Raw genomic sequence first — 25711 nt, 5'->3', positions numbered from 1 at the left:
CTCCTGAAGATATGTGACTGCTGCCAATACAGTGCTGTGGGTAAGAATATGAACCCTGGAGCCCACTGTGCCTGGGTCTGAATCTGAGCTCTTCCACTGACTAACCATGGGTGAACCTGGTCAAGTTATCCAACCCTTCTGTGTCTCAGTTTTCTAATATGTGAAATTAAAAAAAAAAAAAAAAATCCTTGGGAGAAGAAAAGAGAAATTCTGGACCACCAGCCAGGAGAATCTGTTCTTATCATAACCTTTTAAATCAGTTTAAGGGATTTACATGATTACATTAAAATATGCTAGCATCATTTCATGAAAAATCAGATATAAGGAAATCCTGTCCACTACTAATAAAAGAAAAAATAATAAATTTGTCATTCAGGTAAAATGTATATTCACCAGAAGAGCTTATCATAATTTACTGAGTAGGATAAGCAAGCCTTACTACAACTCTGAAATTTTCAACTAAATTTTTATTTAAAACTATAAATAGGACTTTCTCTTTAAAGTCTTTGTTGTTTTTTTTTAAAAAGTTCAATGTTTAAGATGAATATCAGAATCATTCAATAACCAGAAAACATACAGAATTTCAACTTACATCAAGAACTAAAGTATCTTCAAATAGTTCTAAAATCAGTAACAATGACATTGGAGTTGTATAGCATACAAATGTTTCACCAGGTTACATTTTTTTTCTATTTTGCAATTTAGATTTCACTTTTACTTTTCATTGTTTCACCCTAAAATCTACATATGGTGATTTGTAAGTAAGGATAATGTCATCTAAAGCACAGGAGTGTAGTGAGGATGGTAAGTTGACAAGCTGATATCACATACTGCAGTTCATTAGCCAGATATCCACACCCACACAACAGATGTTATTAATGGCTCCCTGTTAAAGGCGTGACAACCAAGCTCCCAACAGCCAAGTGGCTCGATGCTGAAGTGCTGAGTTCCGACCAGAGGTCTGGCAGGCCACAAAGCACATTCTCTTCTTACTGTTACCCAGCTGCTGCTTCTGTACCATAAGGCTCCTTTGAAAGCCCTTTGAAAAGCTAACTCTAAATTAACACACATCAAAAAAAGCCACAATATAGCCATATAAATAAAGCCAGACTTTAAAAAAACAAAACAAAAAAAACAGCAGTTGTGATAAAGGACACACAGTGCAGTAAAAAAAGGATAAAAGTTCACATGCAAAGACAGAAAAAGAAAGAAAATACGAACGGCAACTTAGAGACCAGCTTTACGTCCATAGTTTGGATTCTTGAAATTATTAATAGGACTCTTGTAAATCGGATTTTCTTGCTAAAGTAAAAGAAATAGTTTCTAATGATTTCATCAGAAAAACACTGACATGTATATTGTTAAACACTATAAGAGAATTTTCCCTATTTCATAGATTTTACTTTTATACTTCTATATAGCATTTAACAACAACAAAAAAGCCCCAACCCAAACTGTAGTAAATGCAAATGACTAAAATTCATTATACTTTAAAATTACCAAAGACTGCCTTCTTTGTCAAAAGATAAATACATGAAGGCCAAGGTTTGGCCACCCTACCCTCAGACTTCACATTTCAAACCACATTATATGCTAGCACATTTCACCCACTTTCAGCTTTTAAAAAATTTTTACAAAGTTTTATTGAGTTATAATTTGCAGAGTTAAATATATTCCTTTTATGTATAGAGTTGTACATACATACCCACAATCAAGATCATCCCAAGAAGATCCCTCATGCCCTCTCCCCCCCACTCCAGCCTCTGGAAACCATGGACTTAGTTCTGCCTCTAGAGTTTTTGCCTTTTCCAGGATGTTATATAAATGGAATCATATAATACGCAGCCTTTTGAGTCTGGCTGCTCTTGATCAAGGTTCTTTGTTGGGAAGAAGAGAAAAATAGAGAGACAGAGAATGAGAGAGAGAGAAAGAAAGAATGCTTTCCAGTGAATATCCTGCCGCATAGATATTATCTAGAATTCTATTTTACATGAGATGAAAAGGCTGAAGAGCAGATTTAAGAACAAAATCAGGAAATAAAAACACTGACCACAGTATCCAGAAGATACTTCCTTACAATGTTCTGGTTTGATGGGATATATTTAAGAGGTTTTCTGTTTTTCACCAAATGTCAAGTTCTCTGAGTGACGAACTTGTGCGGAAATAAAATACTCAAAGAAGACTTTAATAATCAGTTTCAGCATTAACAGACAAGCCTTAGAAGTGTTACATTTACTTTGTGAACTGCCCTACTTTTTAGATATTCTGCAACTTACCGTGTCCCATTTGGCATTCATTTTTTCCTTTTCAAATTTGGCAAATTCCCTTCTGTCATGAATTATCATTAAAAGCTTCCAAATCAGCAGCAACGCAAGCCCAATAAGAACAATTCCAGCAACCACACCAGCTACAATTGGAATGATGTCTGGTCCAGTGGGACACTCTGTAAAGTAAAAAGGAAGGGATTGATATATGCAAAGTAGGGCTAAAACTACAAAGCTGGCTAGTGTCTCAACAAAAACACAGAGGAATAAAAGCTCAAGATAAGTAAATGTAAAGAATTCCAAAGAATCTATAAAAAAGATACTAGAATTAAACAAAGACCTTATAAAGCCAGAGGATACGTGCCCAATAAACAAAAATCGTATGTATTTCTATATAGTATATGAAAGTTTATTTCTACATATTGGAAATGGAAATTTAGAAAATAGTATCTTCTGTAACAGCATTGAAAATCATGAAATACTTATGTATACATCCAACAAAATATGTGCACCATTTGCATGTGAAAAATTACTAAGCACTGATGTAAGAAATCCAAGACCTGCATAAATGGAGAAGTATTCCATATTCATGGATGGAAAGACTCAGTAATGTTAAGATGTCAATTCTCCCCCAATTTGATTAAATAAACTTAATGCAATCCCAATCAAAATCCTGGCAGGATTTTTATAGGTATCAGCAAGTTAATTCTACAATGTACAAAGAAGGCAGAGAACTAGGAAAGTATTTCAAAAACACTTTGGAAAAGAACAAAATTGGACATCTCACATTACCAGATTTCAAGACTAGCTATAAAGCAACAGTAATTGACACAGTGTGGTATATTGGCTAAAGGTCAGATGCACAGATAAATGGAACATAATAAAGAATTAGAAATAGGCCAACATACATAAGATCATTTGATTTTTCAAAGGTAGAGAAGAATCAGTCTTTCCAACAAAGTGCTAGAACTACTAGACATCCATATGTAAGAACTGAATCTCACTCCATATACTAAAATTAACTCAAAATGGGTTACAGGCCTAAATGGAAAAACCAGAAACTAGAAAACTTCTAAAGAAAACACAGGAGAGGGCAGCCCCAGTGGCTCAGTGGTTTAGTGCCGCCTTTGGCCCAGGGTGTGGTCCTGGAGACCCAGGATCGGGTCCCGCGTCGGGCTCCCTGCATGGAGCCTGCTTCTCCCTCTGCCTGTCTCTCTCTCTCTCTCTCTCTCATTCTCTCTCTCTCACATGAATAAATAAATAAAATATTTAAAAAAAGAAAGAGTCATGCTTTACTGACTGAACTGGCCAAGTGTCCAATTTAAATTAAAAAAAAAAAAAAAAGAAAACACAAGAAAAATTGTTATGAACCTGAGTTAGGCAAGGAGTGCTAGATATAACAATAAAAGCAAGATCCATAAAAGAAAGACGGTAAATTGTAGTTCATCAAAAGTAAAGCTGCTGGTCTTTCAAAAACAATGTTAAAAAAGATGAAAAGATAAGGAAGCATAAATTGGTAAACATGTACCTGTAAATGCAAAATACAGAGACTTCAAAAAAAAAAAAACAGTTTGGCTATTTCTTATAAAGTTAAACATATGCTTAACCATATGCCCTCAAATGCATTCCTACCATATATCCAAAAGAAATGAAAACTTACATTCCTACAACAACCTGTACAGAAATGTAGGAAATTTCAAAGAATATAACAAAAAGTACCTACAAAAATCAAAATAAAAAATGTTTCCTCTTCTGAGAAGCTAAACAAATTCATGCTTTATAATATCCTTTAAAATTATCTTTCCCAGTAGCACTCAAGCCTAAATCAAGCTCAAGTTCAAGCATCATCAGTAATGAGCCAAGTCCTAGTGAATTCCTGTCCTGGTAAATAAATGTCAGGCAGTATGCTGAGTGTTTTATGTGGATTCATACATTTAGTCTTCAAACTCTCCATTCATAACACTTAAGACTTGTTTTTTCCTTCTTTTATATCGTTAACAATACTATTTTAATTTTTGAGATTAAAAGTGCCCTAACTTGAATTTAAAATAATCCAGCTGGAAGTGTTACTAGGTGCTAGGGAAACTGCCAAGAGGCCTAAGTAGCAGTAGAAAAGAAAATGAAAAGAATTTTGAAATGATCAGACTTTTTTACCTGGTGTCTCTACAACATGAACAATGGCCTCATTATTCCCATTCACTGAATATGTGAAATAGAACCAGCAGTCGTCAACATCCTTCTCTTTACAATGGGATAGGGGATCAACCTGGCCTGGTTGTGGTAATTTGTCCCGATTTTCAACCTTGGTAATGTTGAAATGTGAACATTCCTGTGCGCAAGTGTCTTTCTTTTCTCCTTTATTGAAGGCTCTGCACTGAACACATTCTCTGTGAAAACACAAATTGCATTAAAAACTTATTTAAAATAAATATTTGCTTAAGGATTATTTCATGTGAGTAAATGGAGAGGCATATGACACTTCTAGATGGGAAAACTAAATATAAAGACACTAGTTTTCCAAGTGAAGTTATATAGTACAGTTCAAATTAAAATCCAAAAAGAGAAATTAGAAAGTCATAAATAGAAGAAACAGAGTGCGGCATGAACATGGGGAAGCAAAAGAAGACAAGAAAGTATGCGAACATGAAGCGAATGCTTAGTCTCCGAGATCAGAGGCTTAAAGAGGACAGATTAAAACCTAAAAAGAAAGAAAAGAAAAAAAAAAAAAAGAAAGAAAGAAAAGAAAGTTCCCAGTGCACTAAGGAAAGAGAAGTCCCCCAACATCCTTCCTGCTTATTTTTCCAATATAACACACAGCTGGGCTCACCTTACCACATCCTGGTTGATACCAACTTTTCTATTAAAGCCAAACTTGACTTAGTACAGTTAGTGATGGACTGTCTGTATGCCAAGTGTATCCCTTGTATAACTGACTGTGTAATGGCTGAAATTGAAAAACTGGGGCAAAAGTATCGAGTGGCTCTAAGGATTGCCAAGGATCTAAGATTTGAATGACTGCCATGCACACACAAAGGAACCTATGCAGATGCCTGCTTAGTACAGACAGTAACTCAGCACAAGTGTTACATTGTGGCCACAGTTGACCGGGACTTTAAACGAAGGATCCGGAAGATTCCTGGAGTTCCCATCATGTACATTTCTAACCATAAGTACAACATTGAGTGGATGCTAGATGATTATGGAGCCCCTCAGTTCTAATTCTTAAAAGATAGAGTTTTTCTGCATTCTTATACCAACTTTTTCTGTTAACAGTTCATATTAGCAATATGCTATAGTATGAATTATTATTCTTACCCATTTGCTCTGTTACGAGCTGAGTATGGTTAAATATACTCATTTTTTGATGTTTTGAAATCAGTATTTTGTATCATTTTAAGTATTGTTGCATCTTTCTATAAATCAGATGATTGCTTGTAAAAAAATAAAATAAAAAATAAATAAAAAGTCAAAAATAAAACTAGCCTTATCACATTATAAATATGTAATACAAAACCAAAGTGGTATAAGCATTGTGTTATTTGTACAATAACATTTCTTTAAAAGGCAAAACCTTCATTTTGCTTAGTTTAGTCAAGAGATCATAATGAAACTGGTAATACTAATTTCACAAAGGTTACCCTATGGGATTCAATGACATAGCCAATTCAGACCAAAATGATGGCATCAACTACTCTCATATGACACACAAGTATCGTATGACAAACGCTAGTGACTGAGAAAGGATCTTTAAGCTCAGAGTGGGCTACCGTGGGTCAGATATCTTATTTCCAGTGTGACCGAACATCAGTACTGTTCTGGTTCTAGTGATAACAGTACATAGGTCAACAGACAACTAATATCAACTCTTTCAAGCAACTAGGTAATACTTACTTATGTTCAGCACAGACACCAAGGCAGGTCTGACACATCTCACAGGTTGGCCCTTGAAACTTGGGGTCTGTGCACTTACAGGCACCACACTCACAGACGCCCCTGCCATTGCAGATCTGCCCGTTCGTGGCCAGGCATGAAGTCGTGTCCAGAGAACAATCACAGGCACTGCCAGTGTAGTTGGGGTTGCATTCGCATACACGACACTTGCAAACACCATTTCCTGGAATTAAAAATACAATGGTAAAAATATACAACCATGGCACTGACTTTAAAAGCAACAAGTAGTAATGGGGAAGGATATGTAGTGAAGGATGGACTGACCCCTCAATGTTGCCCTTATCCTACTTATTCACCAAGCAAACCCTGAATGTTTTTTATTGTACAAGATGGGATCACTTTTCATAACCATTTTAAGACCCCTTTCTCACCTCCACAAATTAAGCCATTGGACCTATCGCAGTTGAAATTATCACACTCGCAAAATTTGCCAGAATAAATTTCATTTGTATTATCCCTCTTCCTACAAACACATTGTCCACAGACACACTCTCCATTGTTACTACAGATTTCTGAACTGTTTTCTTTCCTGCAGTAAGCATCCATATCTTCACTGTTAACTTCATCTGTGCTACATTCACAATGTCTACCAACACGTCCTTCGTTGCACCTAAAAAAAGAATCCAAAATTTCAATCACATAAAATAAAAATAATTGAAAATAATGTCATATTGCAAGAAAGACTGGGAGAAGAAATTAGACTATAAACAAAATCTTCAAAATACAATTCTATTACATGCAAGTGCTCCCACCACACATGACAGACAGGTACAAAAGGGTTCATAAGTGCACACATTAGGCATTAGTCAAGTTCATATGGAATATATGCAAGGGCCTAGGGAAAAAATATTTCTTTAGGAAAATAATCATTTTGATCAAGATGAAAATATCATCTAGCGGTGAACAAGTAAATAAAACATTTGGAAATATAGGATCAACTTACTTTAAAAGACTACATATGTTCTGTTCTCAAATGACATGCTATTACATTTGGTATTATATGTGAAGTATCTCTAAATTTAAAGCAAAGGTCCAATTGTTAATCTAAAAAAGTACAATAAACACATACCAAAAAGTACATGGAAGTTGAAGAAAAACATATTGAGCATATCACTTAAAAATATAATATATTATTTAAAAATAGGTATATCCTATAGGTCCAGACTTTTCAAACACACTGTATTTCTAGAACACCCAAGGCTTATAGACACTGGCAATACACTAATTCTGTATCTGGTGAATATGTAAAGGAAGGCAAAATATTCTTTTTTAAAGATTTATTTATTTATTTTAGACAGAGTGCAAGCATTGCTCACACATGCAATTAGGGGGAAGGGCACAGGAGAGGAAGGGAAAGAAAAAATCGTTAAGCAGACTCCCCACTGAACAGGAGTCCAAAACCAGGCTCAATCCCAGGACTCTAAGATCATGAATCAAGAGTTAGCTACTTAATCAAATGAGCCACCCCAGTGACCCAGGAAGACAAAATATTTTTAAATCTTTTTAGGTAATGAATCTTACTAAAAACGGATCTACATGACTCAATCGGGATAGGTACAACATATAAAAGTAAAATATAGCATTTAAATCATTATTCAGAATAGACAATTAGTAACTAATGGTGAAATCCAGCCATTTACTTTTCTCGGGATTAAAAACCCTTCAAAACCTTGTCATTTGGGGCTGTTTGGATCAAAATACTCTCCCCTTCCTATCTTTTGAGGAGAAAGCTGTATATTCAATTTTAATTTTTAATTAAGAGGTAAACACCCCAGTGTAAAAAACATGTAAAATCATTTGATTACAATTTTGTTAGTAATAGATTCTACGTTCAGGAAAGTGTTTTCTTTTTAATCTCACAAAGTACATTTGTACACTTGGTTTTTTTTTTTTAAGATTTTATTTATTTATTCATGAGAGACAGAGAGAGAAAGAGAGGCAGAGACACAGGCAGAGGGAGAAGCAGGCCCCATGCAAGAAGCCTGATGTAGGATTCGATCCCTGGACTCGGGGATCATGCCCTAAGCCAAAGGCAGACGCTCAACTGCTGAGCTACCTCAGGGACACAATACACTTGTTTTTAAAAGTTATTCCAACAGTGCAGAAGTACATGCACAGGTGTTCCGGCATCCTAGTTCCATTTCCCAGATAAAACCACCACTATAAGTTTGATATAGTTTCTTAAAACACTTCTCTGTAAATGTATTTTACATAAGCTCATTTAGCTATAGAAAATTCAGGTTGCTATTTTATGAGGGAAAAACTCAACAATTTGTTACATGTATGTCATAGATGCCTATAAAACCTTTTATTTCAAAGAGCATCTTCTTACGAAAAAAAGCATCATGCACAAGATCATCAAATTGATCTCATGGTGAGCAACAGTGGTTGGAACAAAGAGTTCAATTCATTCTAAATAGATGTTTTTCTGGACATCTCAAAAGAGCCTGCTCATAACTTTATAAATCCAGTACACCTCTCGCTCATTCTCCAACAACCTCTGCTCACCTGCAAGCTCCACACTCAAACGTCCCATTTCCTTCATGACATTTTGGACTACTAGGGATGCCTTCACTCTGGCATTCACATTCACAGATGAACTGAAGAATAACTTCTACTTCTTCAGTAAAGCCCAAAGGCTTAATTTTAATGGTTTCAGAATTCTTATTTGGACATTTATTTGAAGTTATACTAATTTCAAATTGAACCTTGAAGGAAAAAAAAACAATTAAATTAACAACTAAGCAATTTAAATCTGCTAAAAAGTCTTTCAAAAAGCTACTCACTTTTTACTGTTGCTTAAATTACAAACTAGATTTGCTTATAAACAGATAATTTTTCTTTTCTTCAGAAAATGCTGATACAACATACCTCATCTCCAATGGAAATATTGGAACATTTTCTTCCATTTTCCCCTGTTCCATTCACCCCATTCTTACAGTAAGATTTGTAATTTATTGTAACTCCTTCTGGCAGTTTGCTGTTTTCCAAAATGACTTCTGAGGAAAGGGACTAAAATAAAGACTAATCACACACAGGAAAGAAACCAAACGCTACTATAAAGTAGACTGAATACATAAAACCAAAGGGCAAAATGAACTATTAAGAAAACAGTATCATTCAAATAAAAAGTTTGAAGCCAAATGCTAGGTGACTAGGAAACTCAGAACCCAGAGAAACAGGCTCGAATTAAATTCTTTAAAATAATGTACATGATTAAGAAGTAAGAGTATTTGTGCTTTAATTACTGATGATCATACGGTGCAAAAGAGGCCTAATATTAATTTGAGGAGTCCTAAGAACTCAGAACAAACATTTTCTGTCCCCATTGGCAATATGGCTCTCCTCTGGCCCTACCACTTCCAGCTGACTAGAGATAAACAACTGACTATATAGTCTGGGAACAAATCTGCTTAGGAGCCATTACAGACTGGGCCAAAAAACAAAAACAAAAACATAACAAAAAACAAAAACAAAACACAAACAAACCCAAAACCCTGAGTACGAATGACTCAAACCAGTGTGTTTTTTTAGAATATCAGATCACTCAGGACAAATGGAGAAGGGTCAGCAGCAAGCTGTCTCTTAGTCACATACCTACATGCATGTGAGTTAGGAAAATATGCAATACTCTGTTAAGATAGAAGACAACTATAGGGAAGACAGAGAACAACTGGAGTCTTAAAAATCTTTGTAATAAAAAACTTCTCGGAACACCTGGGTTGCTCAGCGGTTGAGCGCCTGCCTTTGGCCCGGGCGTGATTCTGGAGTCCCGGGATCGAGTCCCACATCGGGCTCCCTTCATGGAGCCTGCTTCTCTCTCTGCTTATGTCTCTGCCTCTCTCTGTGTGTCTCTCATGAATAAATAAATAAAATCTTTAAAAAAGAAAAAAAAAAAACCCTCTCTGTCTCTGTGAGTAGGGTTTTTCCGAAACATTTTGGGAAACCCGGGCATGAGGTAAAAATTATCTAAAATTCAACCTGTCAAAAGGGTGAGGGGTAGACACACAACGGTTACCGATGCCTTCTGACTACTTAAAATGGTGATTCACCAATGCTTAACAAGCATCACTAAACATACTCAGAATTAGAGCTCTGGACAACTCAACTTCCTTCCGTGTGTGGGGAAAAAAAATTTTACACATCTTTTTAAAACAGGTAAGTCAAATATATTTACATAAGTACATATTTTATGGCGTGTGTATCTCTTGAGAATAGAAAACTGTATCTCTGAATACATAAGAAAAGACTTGACAAAAAAGCTTTTCCAGAATAATTCAGCAAAAAAGATGAATCTATAAAAAATACTGTGGTGGGCAGATTGAGGTAATCTTATACATTTAAATATAAGTTATGTTTATAAGTTATTGTTTATATCCTTGTATATATCCAGTATATACCTTATATATTGTTATAAGTTATTGTTTATATCCTCAAACAAGTGAATTGTTTTCCAACAAGAAAACCTTTTTAATGACATCAAACAAAACATTTAGAAACCTTCCCCACCCCAATTATCATATTTTTGCTCTGCTCAGATTATAAATAATTTGGTTTTTATAGAATATAAAATGTTTTCTTCCAGATACATAAAATGTTACTTTTACATTGTCCTCTGAGCTTACTAAATTGTAAATGAAAGGAGTTTTACTTTCTTTGGTAAATTATTCTCAAGAGGGTATTGTCTAAAAGAGATCTTATTTAGAATATACTTACATTGTAGGCATCAATAATCAACTGAATTACGTTGCTAGAATTTGCAGATAACGTTCCTACTGCTGACTTAGGGATCAAATTTTTCAGTTCCTGAAATTAAAATATAAAACATGTGAGATACAAATACTATTGATTCAACCAATTAGCATTTACTGAGAATGTAAAAAAAAAAAAAAAAAACTTAAGTATGGGCATCCTAGCCATTTCCTAAATAACTTAAGGAGTCAAATATAATAAAACTAGTTTTATTTGTGATTAAAAATTAATATAAACCACTACTGTAAAATCCAGTCAGTCTGGTTACTAACACTTTCCTATATTTCAATTCAGACATGTGATTTTGCCTAAAGACTAGACATGAAGGGTCTAGAAGCTGGTTCTTTTTTTTTAAATTAATTAATTAATTAATTAATTTTTCAAGATTTATTTATTTATTTATGATAGACCGAGAGAGAGAGAGAGAGAGAGAGAGAGAGACAGAGAGGCAGAGACACAGGAGGAAGGAGAAGCAGGCTCCATGCCAGGAGCCCGCTGTGGGACTCGATCCCAGGACTCCAGGATCGCGCCCTGGGCCAAAGGCAGGTGCCAAACCGCTGAGCCACCCAGGGATCCCCTAATTCATTTATTTATGAGAGACAAAAAGAAAGAAGCAGAGACATAGGCAAAGGGAGAAGCTTCCTCTTGGGAGCCAAATGCGGGACTCCATACCAGGACTCCGGGATCACACCCTGAGCCAAAGGCAGACACTCAACCACTGAGCCACCCAGATGCCCACTAGTTTCTCTTTTTATCCCACACATACATACTTACCTTATAAACGGGCTGAAATTCTTCTGTAACTGCAAAAATTGTCTGAATGTTATTTTCACTTAGTTTCTGGACAAGGTGAGCAATAGAAGGATAATCCTAAGAAATTAAATAAAATTTAGTGAGTAATTACCTCCAATGTATTCCAGTTTTTCCATACTTTTTGAAAATAATAATTTGCATATATAACTGGATTACTTACACAAAACTGCCTGAAATAACACAAATAATTGCTGAGGTGGGAGGTGTGTACATGTGGGTGTGTAATCTTCTATCTTCCATACACATGTGGGTGTGTATCTTCTGTATTTATAGAAACTTCCACAATAAAAAGGTTTTAAAAAGCAAGATCTATGTATATATAGTAAGTGTTAGAAAAATGAAAGTAAAGAACTGCCAGTAACTACAGGTTGTATCATAAATCACCAAAATTCACTAAGGTTTAGATTTCTTGTAGAACTTGAATAATTTGCCAGTCTTTGTTTTCAATAAAAGGAGAGTACCTACTTTCAAAAATCTTATATAAATAAGATGAAGAGTATAGGCCTTTACAAATTATCTGTTTAGAAATGTCAAATTTGCTATCAAATGATGTGTGCAAAGACAAGAAACACAGCGATGGGCTGAGAAACAGAATAAGAGTGTCCAAGCAGCTCCTTTCACCGACTGAGGCCCTTGTCTATGCAGCAGAAAGCAAACACAAAACCACATCTTCAGACATAGCAATACTAGCTTCCTTGCATGTTAGGTTAGGGCTTGTACTTATCAAAATAACAAACCCTCAAACCTTGTAAAACTCGTAAGCCAGTCACCCACAATACTTTTTTTTTTTAAGATTTTATTTATTTATTCATGATAGACAGAGAGAGAGAGAGAGAGAGAGAGAGAGAGGCAGAGACACAGGTAGAGGGAGAAGCAGGCTCCGTGCAAGGAGCCTGACGCGGGACTCAATCCCAGGACCCCAGGATCGCGCCCTGGGCCAAAAGCAGGCGCTAAACCGCTGAGCCACCTGGAGATCCCCACCCACAATACTTTTAGTATTAAACACCAAAATTCCACAGGAATCCATTCAATATGTAAGGAATTCAACACTCACATAATAATGGCTCATTGTGTACACATCATTTTCCAGGTGACACTGTCCATCATTTGGTAAAACAATGCCACCAAGTTTGCCATCTCCAGCAAAGTGAAATCCAGCATCTGTGGAAAACACCAGCAGCCGTGTGACATTCCTCCAGCCAATCAATGACTTGAAAAGAAAAAGATTTCAATTTATAAATGCTATCAACAATCACTGTACATAAAGCTGTAATCCTCACATAGGCTCCCATTGTACTTTTAACCTCATTCTATACTTTCTTCTTAGCTTCTCTTTTTACAGTGCTAATATTGCTGCTGATACAGAGCAGAGAGCATATGCAGAGCCCACTGCATGAGGCTCCTCCACCCTTGAGGAAAAAAACTGTCTTGCTTAGTTGTCCATTTCTCTCAGCTTTAATATTTTTTAAAATCAGTGCTCCCAGTCTACCTCATCAGTGCTGTTTATTTGTTCTCTTATTTTATTCTCCTCCTTATTCAACAAAGGATTTAAAGTAATAATAAAGGGGTGCCTGGCTGGCTCGGTAGAACTTGCAACTCCTGATCTAGAGGCTGTAAGCCCCACTTTGGGTATATAGATTACTCAAAAAATAAAATCTTAAAAAATAATAATAAATTAGCAGTAAAATCCTCTTCTATGGTATATTTGTAATTATATTTGCCTAAATTTACTCAATGCATCTGTATATTTCCTCATAAAACTATAAATTCCTTGAAGGTAAGAATTAAGTGTATTGATGCTGGCAATCCAAGTGTTAGTACATTGCATCTAGAGAAGCAGGTAGACCAGTTACTCTCAGCATGTTAAGCATGGAAAGACAGCAGCAGCCATGGAAGCGATGGCCTGCTTTAATCCCACAGGCTGAGGCGCAGATGGAGACAGCCCAGAGAATATTCTCTCCATGCTGAGCTGCTAATAGGATCACGAATAAATGGCTGTAAGAGAAGGGTGGCAGGCTAGGCACTACTTACAATATTAGTCTTTCTTCCCCTTTAGAAGCAGACTATCCTTAAATTACAACTGCCCCAGGGAGAAATCAAAAGTAACAATAATGTAGTACTTTATATTTGCTGAGAGCTTACTGGCACTCTATATGCATTACTGTATTTAAACTTCCTAACAAAAAAATAAAAATTAAAAAAAAAAACAAACTTCATAACAGTATATTATTATTCCCCTTCCTACAGGAAACAACTCTCTAGTGTGGATAAGTAAACTGTTCCAGACCCATTGGTGATGGGAAGCAGCATCCTAACAGTCTGAATGCTGTTCTCTCAATTGCTCTACCATATTGCTATACCACCATCATTATCTTGGATATAGTTAGCACCTTAGCAAAAACTGGTTGAGAAATAACCACTAAGAAGCATCTGGAATCAAGGAAGGTCTTTTAGGGAACAGGGGTACTATAAGGAAAAAAAGGGGGGGAATGAGACAAAAGTAGGTACTTAAGACAAACCTTATTTACCTCTTAGCGCTCTCTAGTTTTAGCTTCAGTCATGTCATGAAAAGGTCACCTCAAAATCTTCAGCTGCTCAATGGGCCATTAATTTCTATCACTATTCTAATGGAGATGAGCCTGCCACTACTAAAAATCTTGCAATTAAAATGATTAATATATGACTTTTCAAAATGTACATTCTCATATAGCTTACAAAGTGGGACTTAAAAAGTTCCTGCTTTCTCAGTCACTAAGACACTGGGAAGACATCCTTTACAGATGATGAGGAAAGCCCATCAAAGGGAAATGGCATCTGAGACACTGCTCCATTTGAAGTCTATGAACACTTCCAGTGACACTGTGGCTAAGTACAATTCTAACTGTGGCACAAGCCAGAGTCAGGACATCTGTGTCTCTTCTAAAAACCAGAACACCAGACAAAGTATAGCTACATTGCCCCACTGTTTCAAATGGTGAGGACTGTGGCTTCCAAAATCCCGTAAAAATGAAGCAGCTGCCTTGTTTAAACAGAGACATGATTAAATATGCTTTAGAAAGCAATTGTGTAGCTGGAGGGAATTTAAGGAATCAAATTTTGTCCTCCTCTGTGACAATGAAGTATGATTTCGTAAAAAGGTAAGTTTTTCTATACTGACAGTAAAATCATACTTAAAATTCACACAAATAATGTCCCATTGTAAGAAATGAACACACTTACTCCACAAACTGCAACTTGCATGATTGCATCAAAGCCACCTTCTGGAGAATCCAAATTTCCAGATATGCGCTGTTTCCCAACAAGTTCATTAAATACTTCCCCTTTATCAGTAAGACTGAGCACATTTTTGTAGCTAAATGGACTGGTGCAGTTCTGTTCACTGGTGCAAGGGTTCCTGAGCTTAGCTGGCGTCGTACTAATGTAAGGCATCACAGTTTTCTCCACAAATGAACCAAATCCTGTGAAGGAAAAATGCATATAGAGAGATGGATAGATGGATGGACAAATTTGCATTAAAAAGAATAAAGCTATGTTACCACATAAAAGTCAATCTTAAATAAGAAGTTAATATATTAAAATAATAAAGTTTGGAAAGAGATCATTATAATATGAAAAATTCAGGTGTGAAGGGAGATTAGGCTGTGCAGACAAATGTGGTCATATTAATTAGTAATGAAACAATTTGAGCACTCAACAGGTTTATAAAATAATTCAACAAATCAATGAATAAAGCCCTACGAAAACAAGCATACATTTCATTTATCTACATAGTATAATCTGTGTGAAGTAACATGACAAGATAAAGTAACAGGAGCAAGGAGGCACAAAGATTACAAGATATGGACAGGATTGTCAGCTTCCTCTCAGAAAGAAAAGGCTAAAAACTGGCCTATTTATTTCACAAGTATATGGTGAAGATCAAAACTTCCAGGACTTATACAAATGAAAATTATTAATTTTCTCAATATTCCTACCAATTCGGAAGTCTGAAGTAATCCTCCTCATTTCATTCATCAGATCCGTTCCAAGACTTTTAACATTCTCCAAATCATCTTTCATAGAGTAGGAGAGGTCCATAAGGTAGTAGAGATCGATAGGATAGTCTTCAGCTCTCTTGAATTTTAATGTAAACGTCTGTGGCTCCCCTAATTAAACAGAGATTGGGAAATGAAGTTAGTTGCCAGCAATCAAAAACAAATGAGAGAAACCAAATTGGATTACAGAATAAATACTATAAAATGAAATGTATTATTGCCACAATTTTTACAAAAACCTGGGAATTCCAGATAAATGGGTGTGTACTCATTTTTAACAAACACATACCATGCCAAACCCTAAGCATGCAAGATGAGAAAGACAATACTCCACAGTGAGTGAGCAAGAGAGACAGTCAATTTATGACCAAGGACAACAAACAGATGGAACAGCATAAATCAGACTGGGGTGGGTAAGGCAGGGCATGTGACAGGGTATACCGGATTTTTTAGAGACTAAAGTTATAAGACACTCTATCCTCTAATTATATGTAAATAAAGAATATCATCTGATTTCTATTTTCAAAAACCTGGCAAAAAAGCTTTCAAAATGAATTACAGAGACCAAGAGACTTGTTGAGAAACTACTGTGAAAATCCTAGAGGAAGACAGAAGATCCGATCTGAAACCATGAGGAGTAAAGGGAGAGACACACAGGAGGCATGGTATAATCCTCTCAGGAAATACAGGAGAAAGGGAAGGTTTGGGTGAAAAACCACTACATTCTAACTGGTAGATATTCCTTATACAGATTTCTAGTAGGCAGCTGGGTGAGTGGGCTTGGGGCTTTAAGAGAAAAGGCTATGTTACAGCAACACAAAGGGTTTTAAAGCCATGAGAAGAATACCAACAATTAAGTGGGCTACAAAGAGAAAGGAAGAAAAAAGACACAAAAAGGAGACTAGAAAGCAATGTTAAGAGATAAGAAGAAAAACCAGGAGTGATACCGTAGAAGCTAAGAGTTCAAAGGTGTTACTTGGTACAGGAAGGTTAAGCGGGGTAGGGGGACCCTGACAAGGTCCACTCAGTTTGGTGGTTCAAGGTGAAGGCAGAGCTTTGCCAGAACAGGTTGAGAAGCAGGCTGAAAAGTGGTCAAGAGTGGAACTCATGGAGACAATGAGTGTGCACCATTCTTTTGAGAGAAAAGGGATAGAAAATGGGAAGAGTGGGAAAAGGGTTTGTTTTCTTTTTTCAATATAGGACAGTCATAGATTCTTATAAAAGCTTAATATTTTAACAACATTAAACAAATACAGAGGAAAAACATGGGTTAAAATGGTGTGTTTACATTACATAATTACACCACAGGATGGATACTTTTATTTTTAAAACCCATTAAACCTAATAATTTCTCCTTCACAGAATTTGCTTTGGACATTAGGCAACCTTTATTATTCATGTATATGATGTGTGTTACAAATTGTTATATCTTCAAAAAACTTCTAAAATTTGACATATTCCACATTTCTATTTGAGTGCCAGTCCATATGTGAAAATGAACCCTCAAAGGAAACTCAAAAGAGGCTTATATAAAATCCTCAAAAAGCTCAAGCTAAAACAAAGGTATTCATACAATTAGATTTCTATACCTGATCGTAATTGCAAAACCAACTGCTGAGGTTGGATCTGAGTAATATCTTCTGGCTGGAGCTTCTCTGCTGTTCCTTTGCTACGGTTGGTTACATTTTTATTTTTCTTTATATCTTTGGAGCCTCTGGGATTTTCTATGTCATCTGGATGGCATCCCTTCTTTTTTAAAGCTTCTAAGTCATCACACCGTGCAGAAGTGGGCATTCCTTCTTGTAAAAACGTCTTAACATGACATACAAAATACAGATAAGAAGTAAAATGGTCAAACATTCTGTGTCATAAATGCAAATATGCAACTACAATGCAAAAATCAAGTGACACAACTAACATACTTCACTTCTGGTTTTTAAACAAAATGCTCCCTGGACCCAAATTATATGCTCTCCTTTAAAAACAAATAAGCTCATTCTCTAGAAAAGTAATTCCTTTACTATTATTACATTACTAGTAATTTATTACTTTAATAATACTTAGGACTGACCTTAGAGTATATTTTAACTGCCCCACCTTCAAGTTTAAAGTATCTAACCAAAGAAATTTTTTCAGTGAAAATCACATATGTAGTATGCTTAATGGCCACTAATAATGTATATAAGCAAATACCAAATAGTTTTTTCCCAAAATTTTCCTTAAAAAGTAGTATACAAGTCCCTCATATTATATAGCATTCTCCTCACAGTATTCTGAACTGAACAACTCAATGTTTAGGGAAACTACATTAGCCTGAAGGTGTCTCAATTAATGATGCAACTTTTAAAAAGGAGATTGAGAAATTTAACACAGTTAAGTATTCTTGGACATTTGAAAAAAAACTCAAGTAAAGCTTTTAAAATTCATTTTGAAAAACAATAATCACAGTAGTAATTACATGACAATCTGAAACGATAATCACAGTAAAATCTGATCACATAACAAGGACATAAAGTATATTTCCATAGGGCACATTTTAAAAATATAAAAATAAAAAAGGTCTGAATGTTATATAAATGCTAGTTGTGGCTTGGGGTAAAATTTACAGTAGTGACATGACTTCAAAATGTATGAAACTCCTCAAACAACTTAGATGGAAATAAAAACTTTATTATATGACTGAAGAAATATCTTAGTGAAAGTAAGAACACTGTTGCCAAAATATATGTAAAATCTTTGAGTAGAAGTTTTTTATGAAATGCTAAAGTGGGGAAAACCAATGATATTATTGTGTGGGTATGTGTCACTAATGTGTACCTATGACATTGTACCAATGATTACAATAGACATTTATTTGAGTATTTCACATATACCCCTAAAAATTTTATATGTAGTTACAGCAAACCAAAGATGTCCTTTTTTTTTTTTTAAATCTTGACATTGGGAAAATGAGGAAATGCCTTTTCTTTCTGGTCACTTTAATGTTCAATTTTATATGGTTTTTGTTTACAAATATCATGGTGCTGTAGAAGTAGGATATTTAAATACAAAGAATACACAACAGTTTTAATCAGTTATTTTTTAAGAGAAACATAACACTAATGAGCATTTATGGATTTAGAAAAGCAACTGGAAAGGAATACCAAGGATCAGAGAGTTCAAAGCTGAAATACTTTTATATATCATCAAACCTAAAATACTACCAAAGCACAGGAGCCTAGTGTGGAAACTTTAAGACCGTAGCACTCAAATAAAATTTCACTAAACACATTCCAAAATCATGCCACAAATATCAAAGGCTAAATTATTTAAAGAACAGTTTGGTAAATAAGCTCTGCCTGAGACAAACTCACAGCACTCCCTACTTCCTCAACTGTCTCCAACTGAATTCCAAAATACCATTTTTAGGAGAACAGAAAGTGTCACTAGAAAAATTTTGAAATAACAAAACAAAAACCTCTGATTTTGCCTTTCAAATGGTCAAACCATACAAAATATCTAATACTTAAGGAGGGAGCTTAGTTACAACTACTAAACAGACAGCTGAAATGTGTGGGATCAGATGCCTGAGTAAAAACAAACAGTAAATCTCTGACATTCTGATATTATTCACTGTGAGAATAAATTATATATCCTCAAGATTACTTCCCTATACATCCTGTCCTGACATTCAAGGACATATTTATTTACTCATTTAACATTTAGTAGGCTTTGTGAAAGATATCAAGTTAAGCAATGTGCACAGATGACAAAAAGTGAATACAATTTAAACCCTAACCTCAATGGGCTTTTATTGGGATGCAAATCAATTCTATATTCGTTTTAACTCAAGAACAATTAGGATGGTTAGCTTATACCTCTTCTGCCAAGAAAGGGAAAAATCTAAAACAGTCAAATTAAAAGGCTACGGATTTGGGGAAAGCTATTCAATATAAATATAATGCATGCCTCAAAGGTGAGCTACACATGTGTTTTAAAATTATCTAGTAGTCACACTAAAAGAAAAAATAAGAAACAGGAAATTAATTTTAACAACATATACAAAATATTACCATTTCAACATTAATTTTGTGGGTTTTTTATCATTAAGTCTTCGAACTTTGAGATATATCTGAGGCTGATGACAATTCTCAATTTGGACCAATGTGGAGCATGCTTCAAGGGCTCCATACCTACACAGGTCTAGTGCCTAGTGTATTTTTTTTATTGTCCTGGGGAGAGACAATCCTGGGGTTCTCAGGGTTCCCCTAAAGACCAGCCCTGTCCTGAGCAGCCCTTGAGCTGCTGTCGTCTCTCCCTCCTGCAGGACACTGAGCCCTGCACACGGGTGCCCTCCACCCTGTCCTGCACCCCCTCCTCTGTTCCCACACATAGGGTACCCCACCCCAGACAAGCACACAGAACGTTTATCTGGCATGAGCTGCCACCACCAGCTGTGCACATAGCACTCATGTGTGCACCACAAACAGGACCACAGAAGTCTTCCAGCCTCGCTCTGTTGAAGGTCAAATACAAAGGTTTTGATGAGTGAATGTTCCCAGACCCCTGGTTGCTGGGACTACCCCTCAGGAGGGTCACAGGCACCTCCATCCTAAGCCCATGGCAGTAGCCATCTCCCTTCAGACCAAGGCAGGCAGCTGCCCTGACCAGCAGAGCCCAGCCCTGCTTCCACCTCCTGTCTTGCCTCATCCAAAAATTGGCTAAACCGCGGGACTTCAGGACTGGATCACATTCCCCTCCTCTGATGACCCAGCAAAGCCCCCAGGGTCACCAAGCTCTGCTCCTGAGGCCCCCCTCATTGCCATTCCATGAGGGACGCACGTGCATCCCAGCTAAGATGAGCAGCGTAGCCTTGGTCACAATAGAGGGCAGGTTGAAATGTAATCCTGATTTTTAAGAAAAATATTAAATGTCTCTTTCTACAAAAAAAAAAAAAAAACTGGACTCCCAGTGGAGCGTCTCCTCAGTGTATTTTATTTATTTATTCATGATAGACACACACAGAGAGAGAGAGAGGCGCAGAGACACAGGCAGAGGGAGAAGCAGGCTCCAAGCTGGGAGCCTGACATGGGACTCGATCCTGGTACTCCAGGATCACGCCCTGGGCCAAAGGCAGACACTGAACCGCTGAGCCACCCAGGGATCCCCTAGTGCCTACTATATTAAACAACACACCTCTAGATTATTACATAGTATTAGAGTTGATACTTATTCAAGAAACATTGATTTAAATGAAAATTCCTATCTAACATTTCCCAAGGATACAATATTGGGCCACAGTAAATGACTAAAGAGTAAACAAAAAGGCCTTGAGCAATTTTACTTACTGAATTAGTACACCATCCACAATTTGGTCCCGCCTGTATACATTCTCCACATGATTTGGCATTTGCTTTTAAACATCTATTTTCATCTGTCAGGAGAAACAAAGAACAACTTTACTTGAAATTTCATGACAGAAAATAAGGAAAAATGATTACAATGACAATGCAACACACATGAATGCTAAATATGAATAACAACAAATGATGTCATATACTGTTACATGTTATAAATATACATTATATTACGTAACATATAATAATTGTTACTACATGATCCAGACCTACCCCAAAGAGGTGCTGTTAGATTACCTTGGCAAAGAGAGCCCTGAAAAGCTAGTTATATTTCTTGTCTTCTACAGCAAAGACTACATACCAGTGATCTACACGTTCATCTTTTTTTTGCAAAGGCATAATTTCAGATCACTCATCATGTTGGATGGTCATAACTATCAGGAGTTTTCTTACAACTGGATAAAATACTATTTCTTTTCATTTAACTCATACTACCACACCCATACCCACAGAAGCATCTGCAAAAACTTCCCTTTCATACTTAGTATGTTAAATACTTGAAAAGGCCGTATTCATCCAGTCCACAATCCCATGATTTTACAGCCTCTATGTTCAAAGTATATCTCACATTTCTTTGAATCCACCTAAGGATCAGCATGCCTTTCATGTGGTAAGCACTAACATGGACTATCTCTAGTTTGTCTTCTCTGATTATAAACATAACATATATTCATAATAGAAAATGTGGAAAATACATAAAAGCATAAAAAACACACTAAAAATCACCCAAGCCACTGAGAGATAACTACTGTTAACATTTTTGCATATTTCACTCCAGTCTTTATTTCTATGTAGATTAAAAAAAAAATAGCAAGGAAGCACGCATAAACATATCGTTATTTAAGTAAATTAGGAACATACATTTTGCATATTACTTTTTATACTTTTTCCTAAGTGTTCCATTACAAATTCTCTAAAAATACGGCTTTTAATGATTAAATATTTCATTATATTAATGTGTCCTATTTAATGTTGGGCAAATTTAGATTGTTTTCAATTGCATGCATGCCTAGTTCACACATACTTGCTCACATGAACAACAAACCCTCCAAATGATGACCATTCTCACAATGTAAAACTCTGATGATTTCCTTATCACAATTTAAAAAAGAAAATATTGCCTTGAGAGTATTCATCTTTTTAATATCCTCAGCATACACTAATTTCTATCTAGAAGTAATATTCAAATTTATAATCCTATAAACAGTATACAAATACCATTTTCACCAAACCTTCAACAAACACCAAGTATTTTTTTAATATAAAAAATCTTTTACTCATTTAATACATATAAATTAGAATATCAATTCTATTATCAGTTATTTAAGGTTTTATTCTTATCATATTTTTCTGACCATTTCTTTTGTACATTTTCTGTTTATATCCTTTGCAGATTTTTCTTCTATCATGTTTATCTGTTTTTACTGGATCTCAACACATGCTAATTAAATTAAACCTTTGTTTCATTTCTCATCTTGTTGATGGTGTTCTGACATCCAGACACTTTGGGTTTTTATGCTGTTGTTGGTTTTAGGTAATCAACTTTATCAATAATTTTGAAGGTTTTTCTCATTTTTCCATGTACTAAGTCCTTCCTGTCCTAAGACCAAATAATTGTTCTATGCAACGTATTTGATACTTGGAAAAGAGAACTGCACAACTATTATTCCAGATGTGGATGCACCATGGTTTATAAGAGGATTAAATATATTTTCAGCTTTATGTTTCATTCCTTTTCTAGATAATGCCAACATTTTGCAAGACTTTTTGATCAAGAGTAAGAACATCTCCTAGAAAGTCAGTTGTTCTTGGTTTCATTTTTTTTAGAGAATAATGGTTTGTTCATAATCCACATTTTACACATTCCCTTTATTTTCTTCTAAATACAGTTTACGCCTTTGCTTTCTCTACACTCACTTAAACATTCTATTATGGTCTTAAAAAACCTTTCTGTAGTGTACTGTATTCCTATCACTTCAGCATTTCCTTAGCCAACCCTGCCCTGTCAGTGTTGTGGATGGAGTAATGAGAGGAGCTGGATGATGAAGGGCCTGAAGGCCACTGTAAGAAACTTCACTGCGACAGAGAAGAAAAGAGCAGCATGGCTTTCAGAAAGAACAGCATAATGTGATTTAGATTTGCTCAGGAATCTGGTCAGAAAGTAATATAAGACACTGAAAAGACAACTAGAAAAAAAATTCTTTTTACCTGCTTGGCCAAACACACAGCAAATTGAACCGATCAGTCCAATCCAGAAAATCAGTTGTAAATTCATCTGAAATATAAAATATACATTTCTAAATATTAATAACAAAAAAGATCATACATTAAACATAAAGCATTCCCACTCACCTTATCTTCTGTTGATTTTATAAACATAATCCCTCTCAAACCATTTCTTCTTCAGTCCCTCTCTACATCCCTTTATCCACCTTTTCTCCTTCCCATTTTCCTCACCTGTCACTTACATTAAAATAATGTCCATATACCATATCCCTAGAATCCATTCTCACCTTTCTCCATATCAAATATATTTTAACATTTAATTAACAGTGCTCAAAACAGTGTCCAGTTCACTAACACCATAAAACCGTTAAATCTTTGGTCCATGGAAACTCTATTACCTCCTGTGGCTCTAGTGGGCCACATAGCCATGTCCAGATGCTTCAGTTACCTCAATTCTTCAGGTCAATCTGAGTGAACTTGTCTAAATTCAGACAGCTTACCCCCTTGGTTACAACTTTTCAATAATGTCTATTTCTCCTCAGATTGAGACCAACATCCTACACAAGACCTGAAAATTTTTGAGGATGAACTCCTATAATTAGTTATCCTTTTTTTAATGAAATCAACTTCTACGCATGGGATTAGTAAAACATTCAGTTCAATTCCCTATAATTTCTAGATCTACAAACTAGACCAAAAAAAAAAAAAAGAAAAGAAAAGAAAAAGTACAGTCTAAGAAGACCTGACAAGTCTGAGTGTCTTCCAGAATCTCTAAAGAAAAATTAAGTAATCTCCTGTATATTATTCAGAATTACCCCAACCTGCCCCCATATAGGACCCTAGATATAGGACTATTTTCTGGGAATCAGTTTTCATAATATTAATCTACACTTTGTCAGGTGGTCAAAGATGGCTCTAGCCACAGCTCACTAACCCTACCCTTTACCTAGAATAGAAAAAAAAAAAAAAAACAAATAGAGTATAGTACCCAAAATGCCCTGTTTATCAAATAAATATAAAGTAATATTAGGTAAACCACCAAGAAAAAAAAGGAGAGGTTTTAACCAAACAAAACTATGGCAGATGGCTGAGAGAAACCAGAGATGGCTCTATAAACTAGTATAATTTTTTGGGAAATAATTTAACATGTAGCAAAAACCATAAAAAATGTTTCTATCTTCTGACTTAGTAATCTAGCTTTAGATATTCATCCTAAGGAAATAATTAAAAATATAAAAGGTGATAAACACACAAAATTCATTGATTTACAGTAATAGGCAGAAACGCAAAGCTCCTCTACCCAGTAACAAGAGCTAACTGTGCCCACTAGATGGACTATTAGAGTCACAAAAATAAAATGTAGTAACATTTTAAGGATTTTAGAATAATGTTGGATACCAAGTACATATGAAGATGACAAGTATGTAAAAATAACAGTACGTGAACTTATAAAGTAACTGAGGAGATCTAGAGATGACAGAGACTTATATGCATTATATAAAGACAAAGGGCTTGGGGGCACCTGAGTGGCTCAGTCCATTAGGAATCTAATTTGATTTCAGCTCAGGTCATGCTCTCGGGGTCCTGGGATGGAGCCCTGCATGGGGCTCAGTGCAGTCTGTCCTTCTCCCTCTGTTCATATGCTCTCTCTCTTTCTCTTGCTTTAAAATAAATAAATCTGGGACGCCTGGGTGGCTCAGCGGTTGAGCGCCTCCCTTCGGCCCAGGGCGTGATCCTGGAGTCCTAGGATACAGTCCCACATCGGGCTCCCTGCACGGAGCCTGCTTCTCTCTCTCTGCCTCTTTCTCTGTCTCTCATGAATAAATAAAATCTTTAAAAAATAATAATAAAATAAAATAAATTTTTTTAAAAAGACAATGGGTTTGTTTTTAAATTGTCATAGTGTTTTCTTCTTTTTTTCTTAGTAAAAATGACAGTGGCAGGGTAACTAGGTGGAATTTTCTTCATTCTTGGTAAATTTCCTTTAGTAAGAAAAAAGCATTTAAAAAAAAAAAAAAACCTTCCAGCTTCAAAAGCTTCCATTCTAAGACACTAAGCCCCTGGCTCCCGAAGAATGCCTCAAAGTTGCATTCAGAGCAACCCCCAATCCCCATGTCTCTTCTGTTAAATGCTGTCTAAGCCTTCTCTGTTGGCTTCCCAGAGCAGGGCAGAAGAGTATCTTGCGTAGCCACATACTCTACATTGTGCTCAGACCAGCAAGTTCTGCTATGCCACCAGCTTAACAGTTTTGCTTATGTATCACTTGTAACTGCAT

The 25711-nt window shown here is 35.8% G+C and overlaps 1 protein-coding gene and 1 pseudogene across 1 annotated transcript in view; one reads left to right on the top strand and one right to left on the bottom strand.

Annotated features, from left to right (window-relative positions):
• ITGB1 (integrin subunit beta 1) overlaps positions 1–25711 on the bottom strand; it is a 47178-nt gene that overhangs the window by 5023 nt on the left and 16444 nt on the right. Inside the window, exons 2-15 of the mRNA XM_055308652.1 lie at positions 23419–23485; positions 21142–21227; positions 17404–17626; positions 15755–15925; positions 15000–15238; positions 12835–12990; positions 11742–11837; positions 10932–11021; positions 9087–9227; positions 8724–8923; positions 6587–6825; positions 6156–6378; positions 4419–4651; positions 2277–2443 (exon numbers count right to left, since the gene is read on the bottom strand). Of these exons, the coding sequence (XP_055164627.1) occupies positions 2277–2443; positions 4419–4651; positions 6156–6378; positions 6587–6825; positions 8724–8923; positions 9087–9227; positions 10932–11021; positions 11742–11837; positions 12835–12990; positions 15000–15238; positions 15755–15925; positions 17404–17626; positions 21142–21227; positions 23419–23485 (2331 nt within the window). The remainder of the gene's footprint in view (positions 1–2276; positions 2444–4418; positions 4652–6155; positions 6379–6586; positions 6826–8723; positions 8924–9086; positions 9228–10931; positions 11022–11741; positions 11838–12834; positions 12991–14999; positions 15239–15754; positions 15926–17403; positions 17627–21141; positions 21228–23418; positions 23486–25711) is intronic.
• Positions 4872–5483, top strand: LOC129499051 (rRNA-processing protein FCF1 homolog; annotated as a pseudogene).

This window comes from Nyctereutes procyonoides, unplaced genomic scaffold (genome assembly GCF_905146905.1).
Source record: "Nyctereutes procyonoides isolate TBG_1078 unplaced genomic scaffold, NYPRO_anot_genome, whole genome shotgun sequence".
In the NCBI taxonomy this organism is placed as follows: domain Eukaryota; kingdom Metazoa; phylum Chordata; class Mammalia; order Carnivora; family Canidae; genus Nyctereutes; species Nyctereutes procyonoides.
Note: the sequence above shows the minus strand (reverse complement) of the source record. Positions and strands in the feature narration are given on the sequence as shown.